This window comes from Leopardus geoffroyi, chromosome C2 (genome assembly GCF_018350155.1).
Source record: "Leopardus geoffroyi isolate Oge1 chromosome C2, O.geoffroyi_Oge1_pat1.0, whole genome shotgun sequence".
NCBI classification, from domain to species: domain Eukaryota; kingdom Metazoa; phylum Chordata; class Mammalia; order Carnivora; family Felidae; genus Leopardus; species Leopardus geoffroyi.
In genome coordinates, this window is record NC_059333.1 from 8,321,996 (window position 1) to 8,339,643 (window position 17,648).

The window sequence follows — 17,648 nt, forward strand, 5'->3', positions numbered from 1 at the left end:
TAACTTATCTACTATTTTATTAATTTTGTATTCTCTCTACTGCGTTCTTTCTGAATTAAATCAGCGAATGACAAAAGAGTCCCTTGGGTCATAAATTATTTACTCTGCTTACTTCCAAGGTACTTTGCTTCTTTTTCCTTCTTATGCCATAGGGATTAGGGAAGGAAAGGTGCTACTGATTATAATATGCCAACCAGTGGTCAGCCCAGACAGACCCTGCTCCTGTGAGATTAACTGAAAATGTTGTGATTAGATAGGAGCAGACCTGTCCCAGGCATGACTGTGTTGCATTAGGTGATAAAGTTCATGCAGTTGTTTTGGCTCATTTTATTTCTCGGTTACACTAGTCAAGTAGATTTTTAAAAATATACTAGTGAATTTAAACTTCTAAAAATTAGATTTCTGTTTAATATGGGTTGTACAAGAACTAGTAGAATTAATTTTAATTAAATTTAATAAGATTTTTTTTTAACGTTTATTTATTTTTGGGACAGAGAGAGACAGAGCATGAACGGGGGAGGGGCAGAGAGAGAGGGAGACACAGAATCGGAAGCAGGCTCCAGGCTCGGAGCCATCAGCCCAGAGCCCGACGCGGGGCTCGAACTCACGGACCGCGAGATCGTGACCTGAGCTGAAGTCGGACGCTTAACCGACTGAGCCACCCAGGCGCCCCAATTTTAATTAAATTTAAAAGTTAAATTATTTCTGGGGCGCCTGGGTGGCACAGTCGGTTAAGCGTCCGACTTCAGCTCAGGTCACGATCTCGCGGTCCGTGAGTTCGAGCCCCGCGTCGGGCTCTGGGCTGATGGCTCCGAGCCTGGAGCCTGCTTCCGATTCTGTGTCTCCCTCTCTCTCTGCCCCTCCCCCGTTCATGCTCTGTCTCTCTCTGTCCCAAAAATAAATAAATGTTGAAAAAAAAAAAATGAAAAAAAAAAGTTAAATTATTTCAGAGGAGTTTTCATTTAAATTTGCCTACGTACTTTTTATGGGGCAGTAGGAAACAAAAGCAAAATACTTAGCATATTTAAGGGACATAGAATATTCCCTGCTCCCCAAATTCCATATACCATGAGAACTTGGTCAAAGGGTTTTCACTGGATGACTAGAGGAGATGGAGAGGTTTCAACATCAATAGGACAGATGGTTTTTAATGCTTTGATCTGTGGGCCCGTTTTAATTTTGCTGTTTTCCTTTTTTTGTGTTGTTGCCCCCAGTTTTCTGCCATCATATTACCGCTTGACAGACGCATGCTGTTTCTGAAGGTCATTTCAGAAACACATTGTTTGAATTTATTGTGGATTCTCTTTCCGCTCGGGTGGATGCTATTTAATCTCAACTTCCTTTTCCACCCAAAACCCCCATAGCAAATTGAGACTGTCGAGTTCAATGGCAACAGGAAGAAACTGCCATCCAGCCGAGAGTATAATGTCCATATTCTGTTGCTCAGTAATTATCTTCAGGCAAATGAATACGCGATCTGTTGTGAAATTGTTCTCAAATGATTTATGATCCAGAGAATTCTGGGCTCGAATGTCTACAGAGTGAACCTGGACGTGGAGAGACTGGGGAAGACCTTTAGTGAAAGGCTGGGTTGCACTCACGTGTCGTGTAGACAGGCTCAAGATCCCCCCTCGGTGAGGCTTCCTGGGCAGAGAGAGCGCCATTTAACGAGGAGTTGTGTTAAATTACGCTTTTGAAAATGTGTAGTCGTTTTAGCATAACCGGGAAAGAACCCAAAGAAAAGGGTCTTACTTGATCGTATTCTTTCTGAAGAAGTCATTATACGTGCTCATGTGTAACATGATTGTGAATCTGCCATTTGCCTCGGGCCCTTGTCTTTGCCCTTTTGAAATCAGACATTTGTTGGGATTCCCCCAGCTGGGAGTGCGGATGTGTCTGGAAGGGGGCGATCGCATGAGATCCCCGCCCGCTCCCCCCCTCATGCTCCCAAGCAGTGTGCACCCAGCTAATTGTCCATGTAGTTGTCCATGGCCGTCCGGTGCCCCCACCCGAGGCTGTGCCTTCTCCATCCCAGCATCCAGGCCTCTGGTCTGTAATAAGTGCTCAGTGAATGTCTGCATCTTTGAACAAATCCTTAAGGAGACCTATTTTGGCTGATAAGGTGAATGCAAAGGAATGTTAATTTGGTGGCTGTCTCTGCTTTCCTAGGAAGTCCTCTCGGGCGTGGTGGTCATATCTGGCAAGGATTCAATCCAGCACCAGGGAGTGTCTCTGACAGTGGAAGGAAGTGTGAACCTCCAGCTCAGCGCCAAGAGCGTGGGTGTGTTCGAAGCTTTCTATAATTCTGTTAAGGTAAGAATGCTCAGGTTGCACATTTCTTTTTTTTTAGTTCATTATCCGCGTAATTGTGGGGTTTTTTGCTTGCTTTTTGGCTTTATTGTTGTTACCTGTCGTTGTTTTGTAAGGTACAGTGATAGTCATACTTTTAATACTTACTAATCAAACTGAAAAAAATACTCCGATATTTTGATTCTGAATATCTCCTACGATTGAAAGTCTGTTTTTATTCCTAGAAGATAGGACAAGGAAAACTACAAGTGGTCTAAATTCAGCCTTTATTTTTATTTATTTATTTATTTATTTATTTATTTTCAACGTTTATTTATTTTTTGGGACAGAGAGAGACAGAGCATGAACGGGGGAGGGGCAGAGAGAGAGGGAGACACAGAATCGGAAACAGGCTCCAGGCTCTGAGCCATCAGCCCAGAGCCCGACGCGGGGCTCGAACTCCCGGACCGCGAGATCGTGACCTGGCTGAAGTCGGACGCTTAACCGACTGCGCCACCCAGGCGCCCCTATTTATTTATTTTTAAGTTTATTTATTTTTGAGACAGAGAGAGACAGAGTTTGAACGGGGGAGGAGCAGAGAGAGAGGGAGACACAGAATCGGAAGCAGGCTCCAGGCTCTGGGCCATCAGCCCAGAGCCCGACGCGGGGCTCGAACTCACGGACGGTGAGATCGTGACCTGAGCTGAATGAAGTCAGACGCTTAACCGGCTGAGCCACCCAGGCGCCCCTAAATTCAGCCTTTCAAGAGACCAGAGCCCTTCTGAGACGTTGTGCCTTTGGCTTCTGGCACTCACCTTCCCAAAACGAAACCGTTACTTGATATTCAGATAAGACGCAGGTAGGGCAGTGGCCATTCTTTCCTTTTTGTCATTTTGGGTAGAGGTCTGTGTTCCGGAATATCAACTCTTTTTCCGTACTTATAGTTTCCATTTCCTGAAGGACATGTTAACTCTCAGTGTTGAGAGGGAAGGAGGTGAGAGGAGAGAAGGGCTCTTGTTGCCCGTGGTCAGATTCCGGCCTTCCCACCCTCTTCCGCAGTCTCCCTGCTTTCCTCCAGCAGCACTTCGAGACTCACTTCAGAAGTCGGAGATCTTCTGAGTGATGCTAACCCAGGGCTTGGAACACATTAACTACGATGTGATGGCTGCCTTCAGGCAGGTTCCCAGTGTGATGCAGAGGCACGCAGGGCTGAGGCCGGGCGGGCCCGCTCCCTCCGCACACGGCGGGCGGGCGGTGGGCAGGCTCCCGGGAGGCTGGTGTCCGAGGCGGGTGCCGGCTGGTGAGAAGCCCCGGTTCAGGTGGCGGCCCTCCTGGCCACTCATCCTGACTGTGCTGCACCTGCTTCTTCATTCTGAAGGTCAGAGTGCGAGGCAGGAGGGTTGTTAGGATAGTTGACTGAGCTTTCTGGGGAGAGGAGAGGAAATACCGCTTCAGATGTGCCCCAAACATCGAAGCATCCGGTACCGTGAATGAACCATTATTGTGCCAGAGACTTGAGCCAGCTGTGGGCTCACCTGCAGATACAGAGCTGTGCGGCCCAGGACACCGGGAGGGGGGGCACCCGAGGGCTCGTGGCTCGCGGCTGTCAGGAGATCATTAACGGACACGGTAATTTGGAAGTACATCTAGAAGTGCGTGTTGATAGATGGAGTTGGTTTTTTTTTCTTTACAGCCTATCCAGATTATCAATAGCACCATCGAAATGGTGAAGCCAGGAAAATTTCCCAGCGGCAAGACAGAAATTCCTTTTGAATTTCCCCTGCACGTGAAGGGCAACAAAGTTCTGTATGAGACTTACCACGGCGTGTTTGTCAACATTCAGGTGAGCGCTTCCTAACGCTGTGGGGCCACCTTCACAGCTGTTCTTCTGCAAAACGGCTCTGTGTCTCTTTCACCGAAAGTTAACAGACCCAAGAAGTTGATGTTGTAGTTGTTGCCGAGACCTCCTGTGTGTATTCTATTTTGATTTCTCATTTTGCTTTGCAGAACACAGTTTGTGTGCGGCCGTTAGTTTTGATAGAAATCCCAGAGGACCCGTGCTACACGGCTTCTTTGAAAAAACTCCGTTGTTTCTTTTGGCCCCCACTCAGGCCGCATGGACACCGTGCGAGGGGTGCTTTTATTGTGTGGTGATAGATATGCCCTCACGTCTCTCTGGCACCCGCACTAATTGTCTATTTTCTACGTATAAATATCTCTTTGTTAGATATCCAAAGGCTACTACTCTAACATAGGCTTGTATTCTTTATTGAACAAACCTTGTAAATGAGGGGAAGTGAATTTATGACTTCCTGTCTACCTCCGCTAGCTCAGGATGCCTTTCACAGCCACTATTGTGTCAGGCACAGTTTGGAGTCATGACTCAGAGCGAGCGAGCGAGCGAGAGAGCCTTTCCTTTATTCAGTGGAAAGAAAGGTACTTTTGTGATACCAGCTCTGCAGGGTTCCCCTTGCTGGATGAGACAAAACCATCTTGTCTTACGTACGTGCAAGAGGGCAGCAAGTTGGGAAGTTTTTTGATTTATTGAGTTTTAGCCGGTAATTCGGTCTTGGTAAGTCCCCATTCCCCTGCGTCAAATGTAACACTTTAAAAATGCAACACTTTAAAAATGCGGTTCCTCAAAACACTCCTGAGAGTTTTAACTAAAGGTCTGTCTACGTGTGAGTCCCATTAAGTGCTTAAAAGATGGGCAGACAAGAACCACGTGCAGCCTGGCCTACTGTGCTGCACGGAGTATCTTTCTACAAAGAAAAACTGTATCTAGTCCTTTGTTATTGGTGCACCTGTTTCAGGCAGTCTGTATACTGAAGGCTTTGGACAGGCCCGTAGGAAGTACTTGTAACAGTGGGGAAGCGTCTAGATTGGAAGGAACCTGCCTGCATAGACGTGAGTCCTCTGCCCAGCTTTCTAGGCTGGGAGCACTTTCACCGTATAAGACCATAAATGCAAAATGCCTTTTTAGGAAGACTGAGACCATCTCAAACGTTTATTTGGAAATCATATTTATTCTCTTTCCAGAATCAGCATCACTGCACTTTCCTGACATCGTAGCTCTTTAATACTGTTTATTTAATAACATAAGCATATGTTCATTAGAAACCGAATAGAGGGGCGCCTGGGTGGCGCAGTTGGTTAAGCGTCCGACTTCAGCCAGGTCACGATCTCGCGGTCCATGAGTTCGAGCCCCGCGTCGGGCTCTGGGCGATGGCTCAGAGCCTGGAGCCTGTTTCCAATTCTGTGTCTCCCTCTCTCTCTGCCCCTCCCCCGTTCATGCTCTCTCTCTGTCCCAAAAATGAATAAACGTTGAAAAAAAAAAAAAAAAAAAAGAAACCGAATAGAATAGTGTTCAAGTTTCAGTGGCATACTTCTTATTTCCTCCTATGTTCTTTGTTTTTGTTAAAAGATTAATTGTTTGAAATCAAATTGGAGGGCCGCCTGGCTGGCTTAGTTGGTGGAACATGTGACTCTTGATCTCGGGGTTGTGGATTCAAGCCCTACGTTGGGTGAAGAGATTACTTAAAAAAATAAAATCTTTCAGGCCGCCTGGGTGGCTCAGTAGGTTAAGCATCCATCTTCGGCTCAGGTCACGATCTCATGGTTCGTGGGTTTGAGCCCCAGTGTCGAGCTCTGTGCTAACAGCTCAGAGCCCGGAGGCTGCTTCGGATCCTGTGTCTCCTTCTCTCTCTGCCCCTCCCCTGCTTGCGCTCTGTCTCTCAGAAATAACTAGAACATTAAAAAAATAATAATAATAAAACCTTAAAAAAATCATATTGGAAATTTCATTCTTTTCCAGATGTTGCCAGGAAGGGCATGTGGATCTACAGTTGACCCTTGAACGGCATGGGTTTGAACCGTGCGGGTCCACTTACTTGTGGATATTTTTGTCAATACATACAGTCCAGTGCTAATGTGTTTTCTCTTCCTTGATTTTCCTAATAACATTTTCTTTTCTCTAGCTTACTTTATTGTAAGAATATGGTATATATGATACATATAACCTAACAACATACGTGTTAATCCACTATTAATGTTATCACTCAGGCTTTTGGTCAACAGTAGGCTCTCAGTAGTGATGGTTTTGGGAAGTCACAAGTTACACCTGAGTTTTTGGACTGGTGCCCCTAACTCCCCATTGTTCGTAAGAGTCAACTGTACATAAAGACTTGTGTACTTATGTCCTGCATAGCTGTATGTAAGTTGGAAATTCTTGAAAATGCCGTTAGAGGGCTAACATGTGGTGAATTCTTTTAGTAAGGTGTATACTCTCCCAACCCAACCTTTATTTTGGCCCTAAGATCTTATCCCTTGGGGGTTAACTTCAGAATGCTACAACCTGGAATTCTCTACCTCCCCAAATATCTCACAGATTTCTAAAGATGAGGGGATTTCTTCTTATCCTAACCTTAGATTTATAAGAGCTTATCACCTAGAGTCAACATTCATTAGAATTTTGCCACCTTTGTTTCATCTGTATTTATGCTTCCTGAATCATTTCAAAGTTAGTTACAGAATCTCGACACTTCATCTAGAGGCACTTCAATGTCCATCTCTGGAAAATAGGGACATTGTCCTACAGAATCACAGTTGACATTTTCACACCTATCAAAATTAACAGGAATTCTCAAATACCATCTCATTCCCAATTCATATTCAAATTTGTCATTGCTTCTTTTGAGAAAATACACTTAAAAAAAAAGATTTTATTTAATTCATTAAAAAACATTTTTTTAATGTTTATTTTTGAGAGAGAGAGAGAGAGAGAGACAGAACATAAGCGAGGGAGGGGCAGAGAGAGAGAGGGAGACCCAGAATCCGAAGCAGGCTCCTGGCTCTGAGCTGTCAGCACAGAGCCTGATGCAGGGCTTGAACTCGTGAACCGCGAGATCATGACCTGGGCCAAAGTCGGACGGACGCTCAACCTACTGAGCCACCTAGGGCCCCCAATTTAATTTATTTTTTAAAAATGTTTATTTATTTTTGAAAGAGAGAGAGCATGAGAGAGTGCGTGGGGAAGGGGCAGAGAGAAAGAAAGAATCCCAAGCAGTGCAGAGCCCACAGTGGGGCTCAAACTCAAAACCCTGAGACCAAGAATCACACGCTCCACCGACTGAGCCAGCCAGGTGCCCCTTGAAAATACACTTCTTGAGCGAAACTAGGATTATGGGTTTTTTAAATCTGCTTTTCATTGATTGGTTGATTCAGTCATTGGGTTTCTAGATGGGTCTTTTGCTGGCCTTCTTGTTTTATTAGCAGAGCAAGTGCCTCCCAGAGTCCACGGTAACCACTTGTGGTCACAGGGCTGGCCTTTGCACCATCGCTTACCACGCTTACTCTGCAGATTCATGGGCGGTTTACTTTGGATAGAAGGTGGTGTTAAACTAGATAGAAAGTGTTATTAAACCTAGTAACATCCTCTTTCTCAAATGACGTGGGCACAAAGACATTTTACACTTATAATTTGAATTGTGTTGTAGTAACATATTGTAAAAACAGTAAAAACCGTAAGACAGAATAAAGGGTTTAAGATGCAGCCAGTATTAAATTCCCAGCTTGCAGGGTCTGGGTTTCCTTGTGACTCCTTAGACGGAGGCTCAGCGGTGTTGGCCCGTCTTCTTCTCAGGCCTGTTCTCACCTTCATGATTAGATCATGCATACGAGAATCTGCCCGCTTTCCCTAGTTGTCCTTGGTGCGCCTTTTCTTTTAAAAGTTATGTAAATCGTAGGCAAGTTTTATTATGTATGTTCCACTCATGTGGCCATACTAACAACGTTTTGTCCTATAATAACACAGCATAGAGCAGTACTAACATGTCTGAAATCGCAATTCAAAATTAGTTTATCCAGATGCTAGTCATTCTTTGTCATAGTTCAGAATATCCTTTCTGGGAGTCTGCTTCAAATCTATTGGCAGTCTTCTTTCTTCTTCCTGTTGGCTCTGTGTTTACTGACGGTCATAGAAGACCCAATCTTGCACCTCCTTCTGGAGCCCTGCTCAGTCTGACCGTCCTGACCCCCTCTGACCTGCGGAAACTCCTACCACCTGGACCATTTCTTCACGATTGGGCAAGAGCGGGATAAAGCAAAAAGATCGAGGGCTTTGCAGCAGACAGATCTGGGCTTGAGTTATGTGTTGTGTAAAGATTCAGAGCATGGGTTTTGGCAGCCAGCAGGTGTAAATTCATATCCCACCTCTGTGACCCCGAACAGCCTTCATGACCTCCTCCTAGGGGATTAATGAGGTCTTGGCATGAAGTGCTTAGTTAGCTCAGTGCCTGGCACATGGAATGGTCCAAGTCCGTATTTGTTGAATGATTGAATATAAATGAGGTATTGGTAACTGTCCTTGCATTGTCCTAACAGTTCTATTGGAGTTGTTAGAATTAACTGAGATGGTGCATGTAAAAGAATTAACATAATTCCTGGAACAAAAATCAGCATGTTCCTCTTCTCCGCCTTTCTCCCCACCCTCGCTTGTTAGCATCTGCCCCATGTTACGAATTATTGCCTTCATACTTAAAAACATTCCGTGGCCAGAAGTTGATGCCACTTGTTCTCACTCCTTTGCGAGTGATGGAAATCCAGTTCAAGCTGACTTCACCTAAAAAAGGGATCAGATCACAGAGCCAGAAGTGCGGGAGGCCAGTTGTGTCTCCGGCTCCGTTGTCTTCTGTGCAGGCCTCATTCTCAGCTGGGTTCTTCCCTGGCCACGGCAGAGCTGGCTGCTAGTGTGTGGCTGGCGTATGATCTACTGGATCGGCACCCCAGCAGAAAGAGTTGTTTCCCCGTAGCAGGCCTGGCTTACCGGTCACTTCCAGGAGGCTGATGGGAGGTCAGCTCTGCCAAAGCCCTGAGACTAAAAATGAGGAAGGGGAAGTTCCCACTGGGAAAAGAATGCAAGAGACCAGGCAGGTCCGAACAAAATGTCGAACAAAATGCTAGACAGTGTGTGGGCTGTGTAGGAGAAAGACAAAACACGTGTGTGCATACACACAGACTACACACATACACACACGTTGTGTGTGCACACACGTATACAGATCTAACAGTACCAGGCCTCACTGAGCTTGTCTGACTGGGGAGACCAGATTGAAATCTCAAAAGAGCAAAAGAGAATGTGTGTGTGTGTGTGTGTGTGTGTGTGTGTGTGTGTGTGTGTACACACGTATATATACATCCCTTGTCTACAAAGATCTTTATATATAGATATATAGATACAGAGGGGCGCCTGGGTGGCTCAGTCAGTTGAGCGTCTGACTTCGGCTCAGGTCATGATCTCACAATCTGTGAGTTCGAGCCCCATATCGGGCTCTGGGCTGATGGCTCGGAGCCTGGAGCCTGCTTCCGATTCTGTGTCTCCCTCTCACTCTGCCCCTTCCCTGCTCATGCTCTGTCTCTCTCTCTCTCAAAAATAAATAAAAACATTAAGAAAAAAAATTAAAAAAAAAAGATATATAGATACAGATATAGATATAGATCTTTGTAGATCTTTATATATATAAAGATCTTTGTAGACAAGGGATGTTTCTTTAGAAAAATGTTTTAGGGGCGCCTGGGTGGCTCAGTCGGTTAAGCGTCCAACTCTTGGTCTCCGCTCGGGCCATGATCTTACAGTTCTTGAGTTTGAGCCCTGTGTCAGGCTCTGCACTGACAGTGTGGAGCCTGCTCGGGATTCTCTCCCTCTCTCTGCCCTTCCCCTGCTCATGTTCTCTCTCTCCCGAAATAAACAAACAAATTTTTAAAAATGTTTTAATATCCCAGTAACACCTTAAATATATAGCAACTCCTTGTATAATGTGGACAGGTCATTCATAATAATGTAGCTTCTTGATTCAACCATGCATGTAGTCCCAGTTATATAAAATATTTTGAACATAATTCTAAAGTTTTTCCTGGATGATTAAAACAGTAGCTGACTTTCTTCAATGTGGGTTATGTGATTTTTTTTTTAGATTAGCATGAAGACAGTGATCATGCTATAGATTTTTGTTACCAGTGTGTCAACCCACAGACAAGAACCATGTGAAGAAACAGTCCCAGGTCAGAGCTCTTAGCTCAGGGACCGGCCCCGCAGAGGGGCCCGCTCTCCCTTGGGTAGAACCGGGCCTGTCTTGCAGGAGGTACACGAGCAGTGGCTGGTTCAGAAAAACAGCCCAGGCACAGCAGAGAAACTGAACACGGGTTAAAAGCTAGTGTGATGCCACCTGCCTTACCCGTCCCCATCACCTTGCACTCAGGGTACGTCTGTGTATTGGCAGATGGGGAACGGCTGAGAGGGAGAATAGTTAAGATTGGCCATGCATCGACCCCTGTGGAAGCTGGCTCCTGGATACGTGGGGCGTCTTTATACTCTTCTCTTTACTTTTGCATATGGTTGGCTTTTCTAAAATAAACATTTTAAAAGATTTCCCCTTCTTTATTACTTAAGGTTAAAATATGGAGAGCTAGGGGTGCCTGGGTGGCTCAGTCGGTTAAGCATCCGGCTTCGGCTCAGGTCATGATCTCACGGTTTGTGGGTTCAAGCCCCGCATCGGGCTCTGTGCCGGTGGCTCAGAGCCTGGAGCCTGCTTCGGATTCCGTGTCTCCCTCTCTCTCTCTGCTCCTTCCCCGCTCACACTCTGTTTCTCTGTCTCTCTCAAAAATAAATAGACCTTAAAAAAGTTAGTTAAAATATGGAGAGCTAGTTTTGAGGTGCCCTGGAGTCTTAGACCTTGAGCACTGTCACCGCAGCGTCCTCTCTTCGCTAAAGCCGGAACTCCTGGGTGCAGGGTCCGACTCCGATCTTGCTCCGTCACCCGGCGCCGTGCTGTGCACACGGTGCCACGGGCAGCTCGCTTCTCAGGGGCGGTTCGTGAAATGCCAGACGCTGTCCTGGGGCTGCTTGTCCTTCCTGTGTGTTTTCTAATCCTCGGGACAAAATAGCTGCCATTTTACCAAGAGCTGCTATGTGCCAGACCCTGTACTAAGTGGGTGTCACACATCATCTCATTCGGCCCTTGCTGCAGGCAGGCGCTAATATCCCCATTTTAAAGAGATCCCTGCTCTTTAAAGCTCAGACGGGTTGTCTTATTTGTCGGGGTTCACACGCTAAGACAGACAGCTGGATTCAAAGCGGCTTTTGCTCCCAGGTGCACATTCTTTCCGCTCTCTGCCTCTTCTAGGTGAGACTCTGTGCCTTTGCACCAGCGGGTCAACTACGGGGCGGCCGCGGCATCACCCGAAAGTGTGTCTTTGCTTTTGGTCTTTTTATAGAAATGCCTTTACTTTGAGCACTGGCTCCCCCAGTTATGTGTATTAGGTTCATATAACACAGTAGTTGGACCACGTTTCCCTGAAAGTTGGCTTTCTTGGGTCTTTGGATAAAGTTCCAAGGTGGAAGCAGACCACACTAAAACGGCATTTTCTTGTCCGATTTCGCCCTCCAGTATACCCTGCGCTGTGACATGAGGCGGTCTCTGTTGGCCAAGGACGTGACGAAGACCTGCGAATTCATCGTTCACTCCGCTGTAAGCTGTGTTTGGGGCTCTGCGCGTCATGATGGGACTCTTCCGTAGGGTCTGGTCTTTTCCCCCGTTTGTAGGCCAAGAAGTTAGCCTGGTGCTGTGTCATGGCTGCTGGGGAAGAGACTCCTGGGTTGGAGACAGGGACCCTAGTGTCTTCTGGCAGGATCAGAACCCTGCAGGGGGCCGTGCCTCCACTGAGAAACAGCGGGCAGGGGGCCCACCTCTGTCATAGCAAGCAGCAGGCCTGTTTCCGAGGGACGCATCTCTTCCTTTCTCAAGGTCATGACGGCCACACAACCCAGAGCAATGGCCCGCCTCAGACAAGGGATGGTCAGGACCTTACCTTGTTGGCACGCCCAGCGAGAGCACACAGGGACCTTCGGGGTCAGGGTGGGTCGCTTCTCCCAATACTTTTTTTTTTTAATACATTTTTTAAAATGTTTTATTCATTTTTGAGAGACATAGGCCATGAGTGGGGGAGGGGCAGAGAGAGAGAGGGAGACAAAGAATCCGAAGCAGGCTCTGGGCTCTGAGCTGTCGGCACAGAGCCCAACACGAGGCTCGAACCCACAAACCGTGAGATCACAGCCTGAGCCAATGGCAGACATTTAACTGACTGAGCCACCCAGGCGCCCCTCTCCCAGCACCTTCTGTTACTATTTTGCCGTGACAACATATTCTTTATTTTATTTATTTATTTATTCATTTTTAAAAATTTTTTACAACATATTCTTTAAAATTTCCTTTCACGTGCCGACTGAGGGAACTGGATCCCTCTCCCCTGTGGCTGCTGGCGATTCCGGGTGAATTCAAGGTAGAGTCCGCAGCCCATCTGTGCTGTTCCTTGGTCATCGTGCAGAGCCTCACGGTGACTGGCCCTGTCCGCCCTAGGTGTGACACGTGTGATGGATGTCCACAGCATTGGATTCCCTTGTCTCCCGGGCCTCTCTGCAGGCCGTGTCGTCCTTCCCTTCCCTGGGCTGTGTGCTCACACCTCCAGGTCAGGGCCGGCTCCTGCTTTCTCTAGGCCAGCGCTAGCCTAGCTCCCCCCTTGAATGGCTGCGTAGACTCAGACTGCAGCGCATCTGCCTTTCATTTGATCCTGAGCAGTTTGGAGACGGAGGTGGCCAAACTGGGGTTCCTGGAGGCGCCCAGGTGAACGGGGTCTGGACGTGTCGGCGCACGTCTGCCTGGGCCGTCCCCGGGCTGACCCGGGAACACCGCTTCTGACGGCCTCACCGGGCCGGGTAAGGCCCGTGCGTGTGCTCCGTGAGCGAACGGGTTCTGTGGGGCTGCGGGCCGTGTCAAGATGGCACCAAACTGGACAGACGCAGAAGCCACTAGCTTTCCCTGACTCGCTTCCCTTCGTAGGTAATTGCGCAAGGCGCCGCGTCCTGGGGACCCCACACGTTTCCCGTGGTCCCTGCCATGTGCCTTAGTAAATGGGGGCTTCTACAGAGCTCCGTGGGGAGGCACGTTGCTTTTGTGGAAAATTTGCAATTGTATTTCTTTTGTACTGTTATGAAATGTCCATGGATGTCTTTTAGTAGTGGTTACGTAAAAATGTAAGACTTAAATCTCTCGTGCAGAAGATTGGCAAAATCACCGATGTCCTTTATTTCCATCATTTTTGTGATTTTTTTTTTTAGGACGTCTAACATTTATCCTTAACCCCTTATTAAATTTTTAATAATCATTGTTTAAGTGTCTTTTAGTGATAATATATTATATAAAATATTAAAAATATTTATCTTTTTTTGGAAGTCATGTGATTTAGGTATTTTCCTTTTTTGTATCAAAGGTCTTCACATGGAAGCAAAAAAAAATTTTTTTTTCTTTAATGTGGATTATTCCGTAAAAGAGACAGACATATACCCTTTTTATGTCTTTAACAAAAAGAACCTCCAGCTTTGTGAAGGAGAATAAACCCAAATTCAGCTCCCTGCCCAGAGCCACACTCCAGGCCAGGTCTTCCCTGACCCCTGACCCCCAGCCTGCTCGTGACTGCAGGGCCCTGTCAGAGGTCAGCTCAGGGCGGGCACCAGTGGCAGGGCCGTGTGGGGCTTCCTCCCTGCTCCTGGCAGCTTACCAACACCCAGCCTTCAAGGACCGTGTTTTTGGGGGCGCCTTGTGGCTCAGTTGGTTAAGCATCCGACTTTGGCTCAGGTCATGATCTCACCGCTCGTGGGTTCGAGCCCCACGTCGGGCTCTGTGCTGACAGCTCGGAGCCTGGAGCCTGCTTCGGGTTCTGTGTCTCCCTCTCTCTCTGCCCCTCCCCCGCTCGCGCTCTGTCTCTGTCTCTCTCAAAAATAAATAAACATTAAAAAACGAATAATAAAAAAAGAACCCTGTTCTTGGGGTGCCTGGCTTGCACAGTTGCTGGAACGTGCAGCTCTTGATCTCAGGGTTGTGAGTTCGAGCCCCATGTTGGGGCTTAAAATCTTAAAAATAAAATCTTTAAAAAAACTACAAAAATAATCCTGTTCTTTTTTACGAACGATTTCATGAGAAGGATAAAACCATGCTGTGATCTCTAGTCGACAAGTTAAATACTCCTTTAAATGCCGTGAGGAAGAATATATCCACTAAAGACTATGTTCATGAACCTATTAATAAGAGTATTGCGTAGAAAACGCCTTTGGTAAATGAGTAAACTTGGCATTTTGGCTCCTGGCATCTGGGTGTCAGTGGCCTTTGGATCCCAGCGCCGGAGCGGAATCCGCCAGGCAGGCCCTCATGAAGCTCGGCGGTGCCGATGGGTTCCGCAGCTGTTGTAACGTGGAGGTGACCGTGCTTGGCTGACGATGGCAACATTTATGATTATGCAATGGGAGTGATCCTCCCGGTGGACATTTGGACGGCTGGGTGGCTCACAGTGCCGGCCTTGGAGCCAGACCACACGGGTTTGAATCTCGGTTCTGCCACTTGAGACCATCCGAGTTCTCTGTGCCTCATTGTCCTTGTCTGTGAAGTGGGGCCAGTGACTGTAACGGCACCCCATAGGCTTGTCGCGCTCAGTCAGTAGCACATCAGAGGTACTTGGTGTCAGCTCTTATTCTAAGAGCTTTAACACGAATACCTTCCAATAATACTACCCTTGGTTCTTAGGTCTGATTTTTAATTCCCGGACCTGAAAGGGACCTGATAGGTTAAGAAAGTGGTTCCTCATTTTACAGATGAGGAAACTAAGTCACAGGGGATGAAGAAATGTGACAAAGAGCACAACACTGTCTTTCGGCAGAGCTGTGTTTGTAGAACCCAGGTGAGCTGCCTCGCACTGCCAGCTCCCCACCCCCCCGCCCCCCTGATCCATTCTGCTGCCTTTCATCTGTTTAAAAACGGAAAGGGAAGTTGGACCCGTGGAACCCTGGGCCTTCAAGCAGCTGATGTTGGTTTTACCTCCTGTTTTAGCCTCAGAAGGGGAAGCTGACCCCGAGCCCTGTGGACTTCACTATCACTCCCGAAACCTTGCAGAACGTCCGAGAGGTACGTGCACTTCCCACTTGAAAGCCAGAGATGTTTTCTTGGTGACCGGACCCCGCAGACAGACCGTTGACCAAGGGTTCCTTCTTTGGGTATGAGGTCATCAGCAAGAGTAACGTTCCGATTATCTCTGTACCCAAAATAGCCTGGATTTTTGGTTTGATTTCTTTTCTTTTTTTTTTTTTTTAATGTTTATTTGTATTAGAGAGTGTGTGTGTGTGCGCACGCGTGAATGTGAGTGGGGGGAGGGGCAGAGAAAGACAGAATCCAAAGCAGGCTCCAGGCTCCAAGCTGTCAGCACAGAGCCCGACTAGGGCCTCGAACTCACAGACTGTGAGATCATGACCTGAGCTGAAGTCGGCCGCTTAACTGACTGAGCCACTCAGGCGCCCCTGGTTTGATTTCTTTTTAAACTTGGTAACTACTTGGAAGAAGAATGCTTTTCAGAGGCTGCTCCGGGAGCCTGTATGCCCACCATGGTCCCCCCCTCTCCTCCCGGTTCTATCGTGCTGCAGTCAGAGCCCCTTTTGCCTGAGTCCCGACCACCCCTGCACCCCTCACTTCTTAGCTGGCCACCTGCTGTCTTGTCCGAGGGCCTGGCTCTTCTTCCCTGCTGTCATCCCGCATTCTGCTGTCCGGACCCTGTCATCTGGGTTAAAGGCAAGTCTGGGAGGCCTGGGGCACAGGAGCGGTTATTGGCCTCCCTGGGGAGGCAGGGGTGCGTCCTCAGGTGCCTCTCAGAAAGTCCCTTTACCATCTGGAGGGGACAGGACCCCCATGGCCCGGTCAGCTTGTACTCTCACAGGGATTTGAACGTGACTGGACACGTGCAGGGAGTGCAGGTGGTAGTGACGGGCTGAGGCTGCGGCCGCGGCCCGGATCTCACTGCCCTGGTCCCTCCCCGGCCTCGGCTGTTCAGCCCGAGAACTACCCAGTGGTGTCCCAGTTGGCGCTCATGCTCTTAACTGGTTTGTGTTTCTTAGGAATCTAAACAATACAGAACCAGGTGACAGAACGGGAGAGGGGAGGGGGGCTGAGTAGATCCAAGAGTGTCTTGTAAAGAGCACCCAGCCAGATCCTTTGAACGAGTTTGTTTTGTTCCTTCCATCATGTCCTGCGTGTACCTTAATGGTACCTTTATGTGTACCTTAATGTTTCTCTTTTTGCCTGGCCTTGGTCTAATTGATTAAGGTCGCAAGGGTTTTTTTTTCTGTTAGCATACTGTTACTTGCTCCTTTTTTCTCTAACATCCTGTTTCTGTTTTCCTAACAGTTATCCCCAAATGTTCAAACATGCAGAGACAATCATGCGTTTCAGTAACAACACGGAGAACAAGAACCTTCTGCCGGAAGGTTTATAACATTTTCGCATTTTCCTCCCACCACACCCTTGTTTGTTGAAATGGTCTGAAATCTAAGGTCAGGTTTGTCTGTTTCATTTTTCTCAGTGTTAATTAAGCCTCTGTTGGCTTAGAAGCCATTTCTCATAGTTGCCTGAACTATCACAGTCAGGATTTAACTGTCACTGCTTTACTGGAGGTGTCACCGTGGTCATCACTGCCTGTTGCTTCCTCTCCCATTCTCGTGTGTCTTCAGTTTATTTTCTGTGTTGCTGGAGTACATCCTAGAGTCATTCTTTCAGAAAGGGCGAGGAGTGAACTTACATCCTTGAGTGTCTAACAGGCACCAGACACTGGAACCCTAGTTTGTCCAGGTCGAAGACTCTGGCTCTAAATTCATTTGCCCTTAGAACTTGGGAAGTAGCTGCCTGGTGTTCTGGTGCCTCGTGATTCTGATGATGACCTGATCCCCAAATTTGTGCGAGCTCATCTGTGTCTCCTCCCTCTTCCTTACCCAGCACTGAAAATTTCCAATATCTCCCCATCCTTAGCATTGTGGAATGTCTAAGCCCTTGCCCAGATTTTGATGTTTCCTTAGTCAGTGTGCCTGCTGTCTTTCCTTCAGCTCTGTGACCATCTCTCAGTGTCTCTTAGACACGTCCCAGCAGAGTCCTCGGCTCGGTCTTCCAGCTCACTGATTTGCTCTTTGGTTGGTATGGAGCCCAGCTATTGAAACGTTTGCTTCGGGCGCCTGGGTGGCTCAGTCGGTTGAGTGTCTGACTTCGGCTCAGGTCATGATCTCACGGTCTGTGAGTTCAAGCCCTGTATCAGGCTCTCTGCTGACAGCTCGGAGCCTGGAGCCTGCTTTGGATTCTGTATCTCCCTCTCTCTCTGACCCTCCCCTGTTCATGCTCTGTCGCTCTCTGTCTCAAAAATGAATAAACGTTAAAAATAATAATAATAAAAAAAAAATAATAATAAAAGAAACGTTTGCTTCAACAGCAGTGTGATTCATC

General features: G+C 47.4%; 1 protein-coding gene across 2 annotated transcripts in view; it reads left to right on the plus strand.

Moving 5' to 3' along the window:
• VPS26C (VPS26 endosomal protein sorting factor C) overlaps window positions 1–17,648 on the plus strand; it is a 52,237-nt gene that overhangs the window by 22,963 nt on the left and 11,626 nt on the right. For both annotated transcript variants that reach the window (XM_045501393.1, XM_045501394.1), the window contains exons 2-5: window positions 2,170–2,313; window positions 3,983–4,132; window positions 11,733–11,813; window positions 15,222–15,296. In XM_045501393.1, coding sequence (XP_045357349.1) covers window positions 2,170–2,313; window positions 3,983–4,132; window positions 11,733–11,813; window positions 15,222–15,296 — 450 coding nt within the window. The remainder of the gene's footprint in view (window positions 1–2,169; window positions 2,314–3,982; window positions 4,133–11,732; window positions 11,814–15,221; window positions 15,297–17,648) is intronic.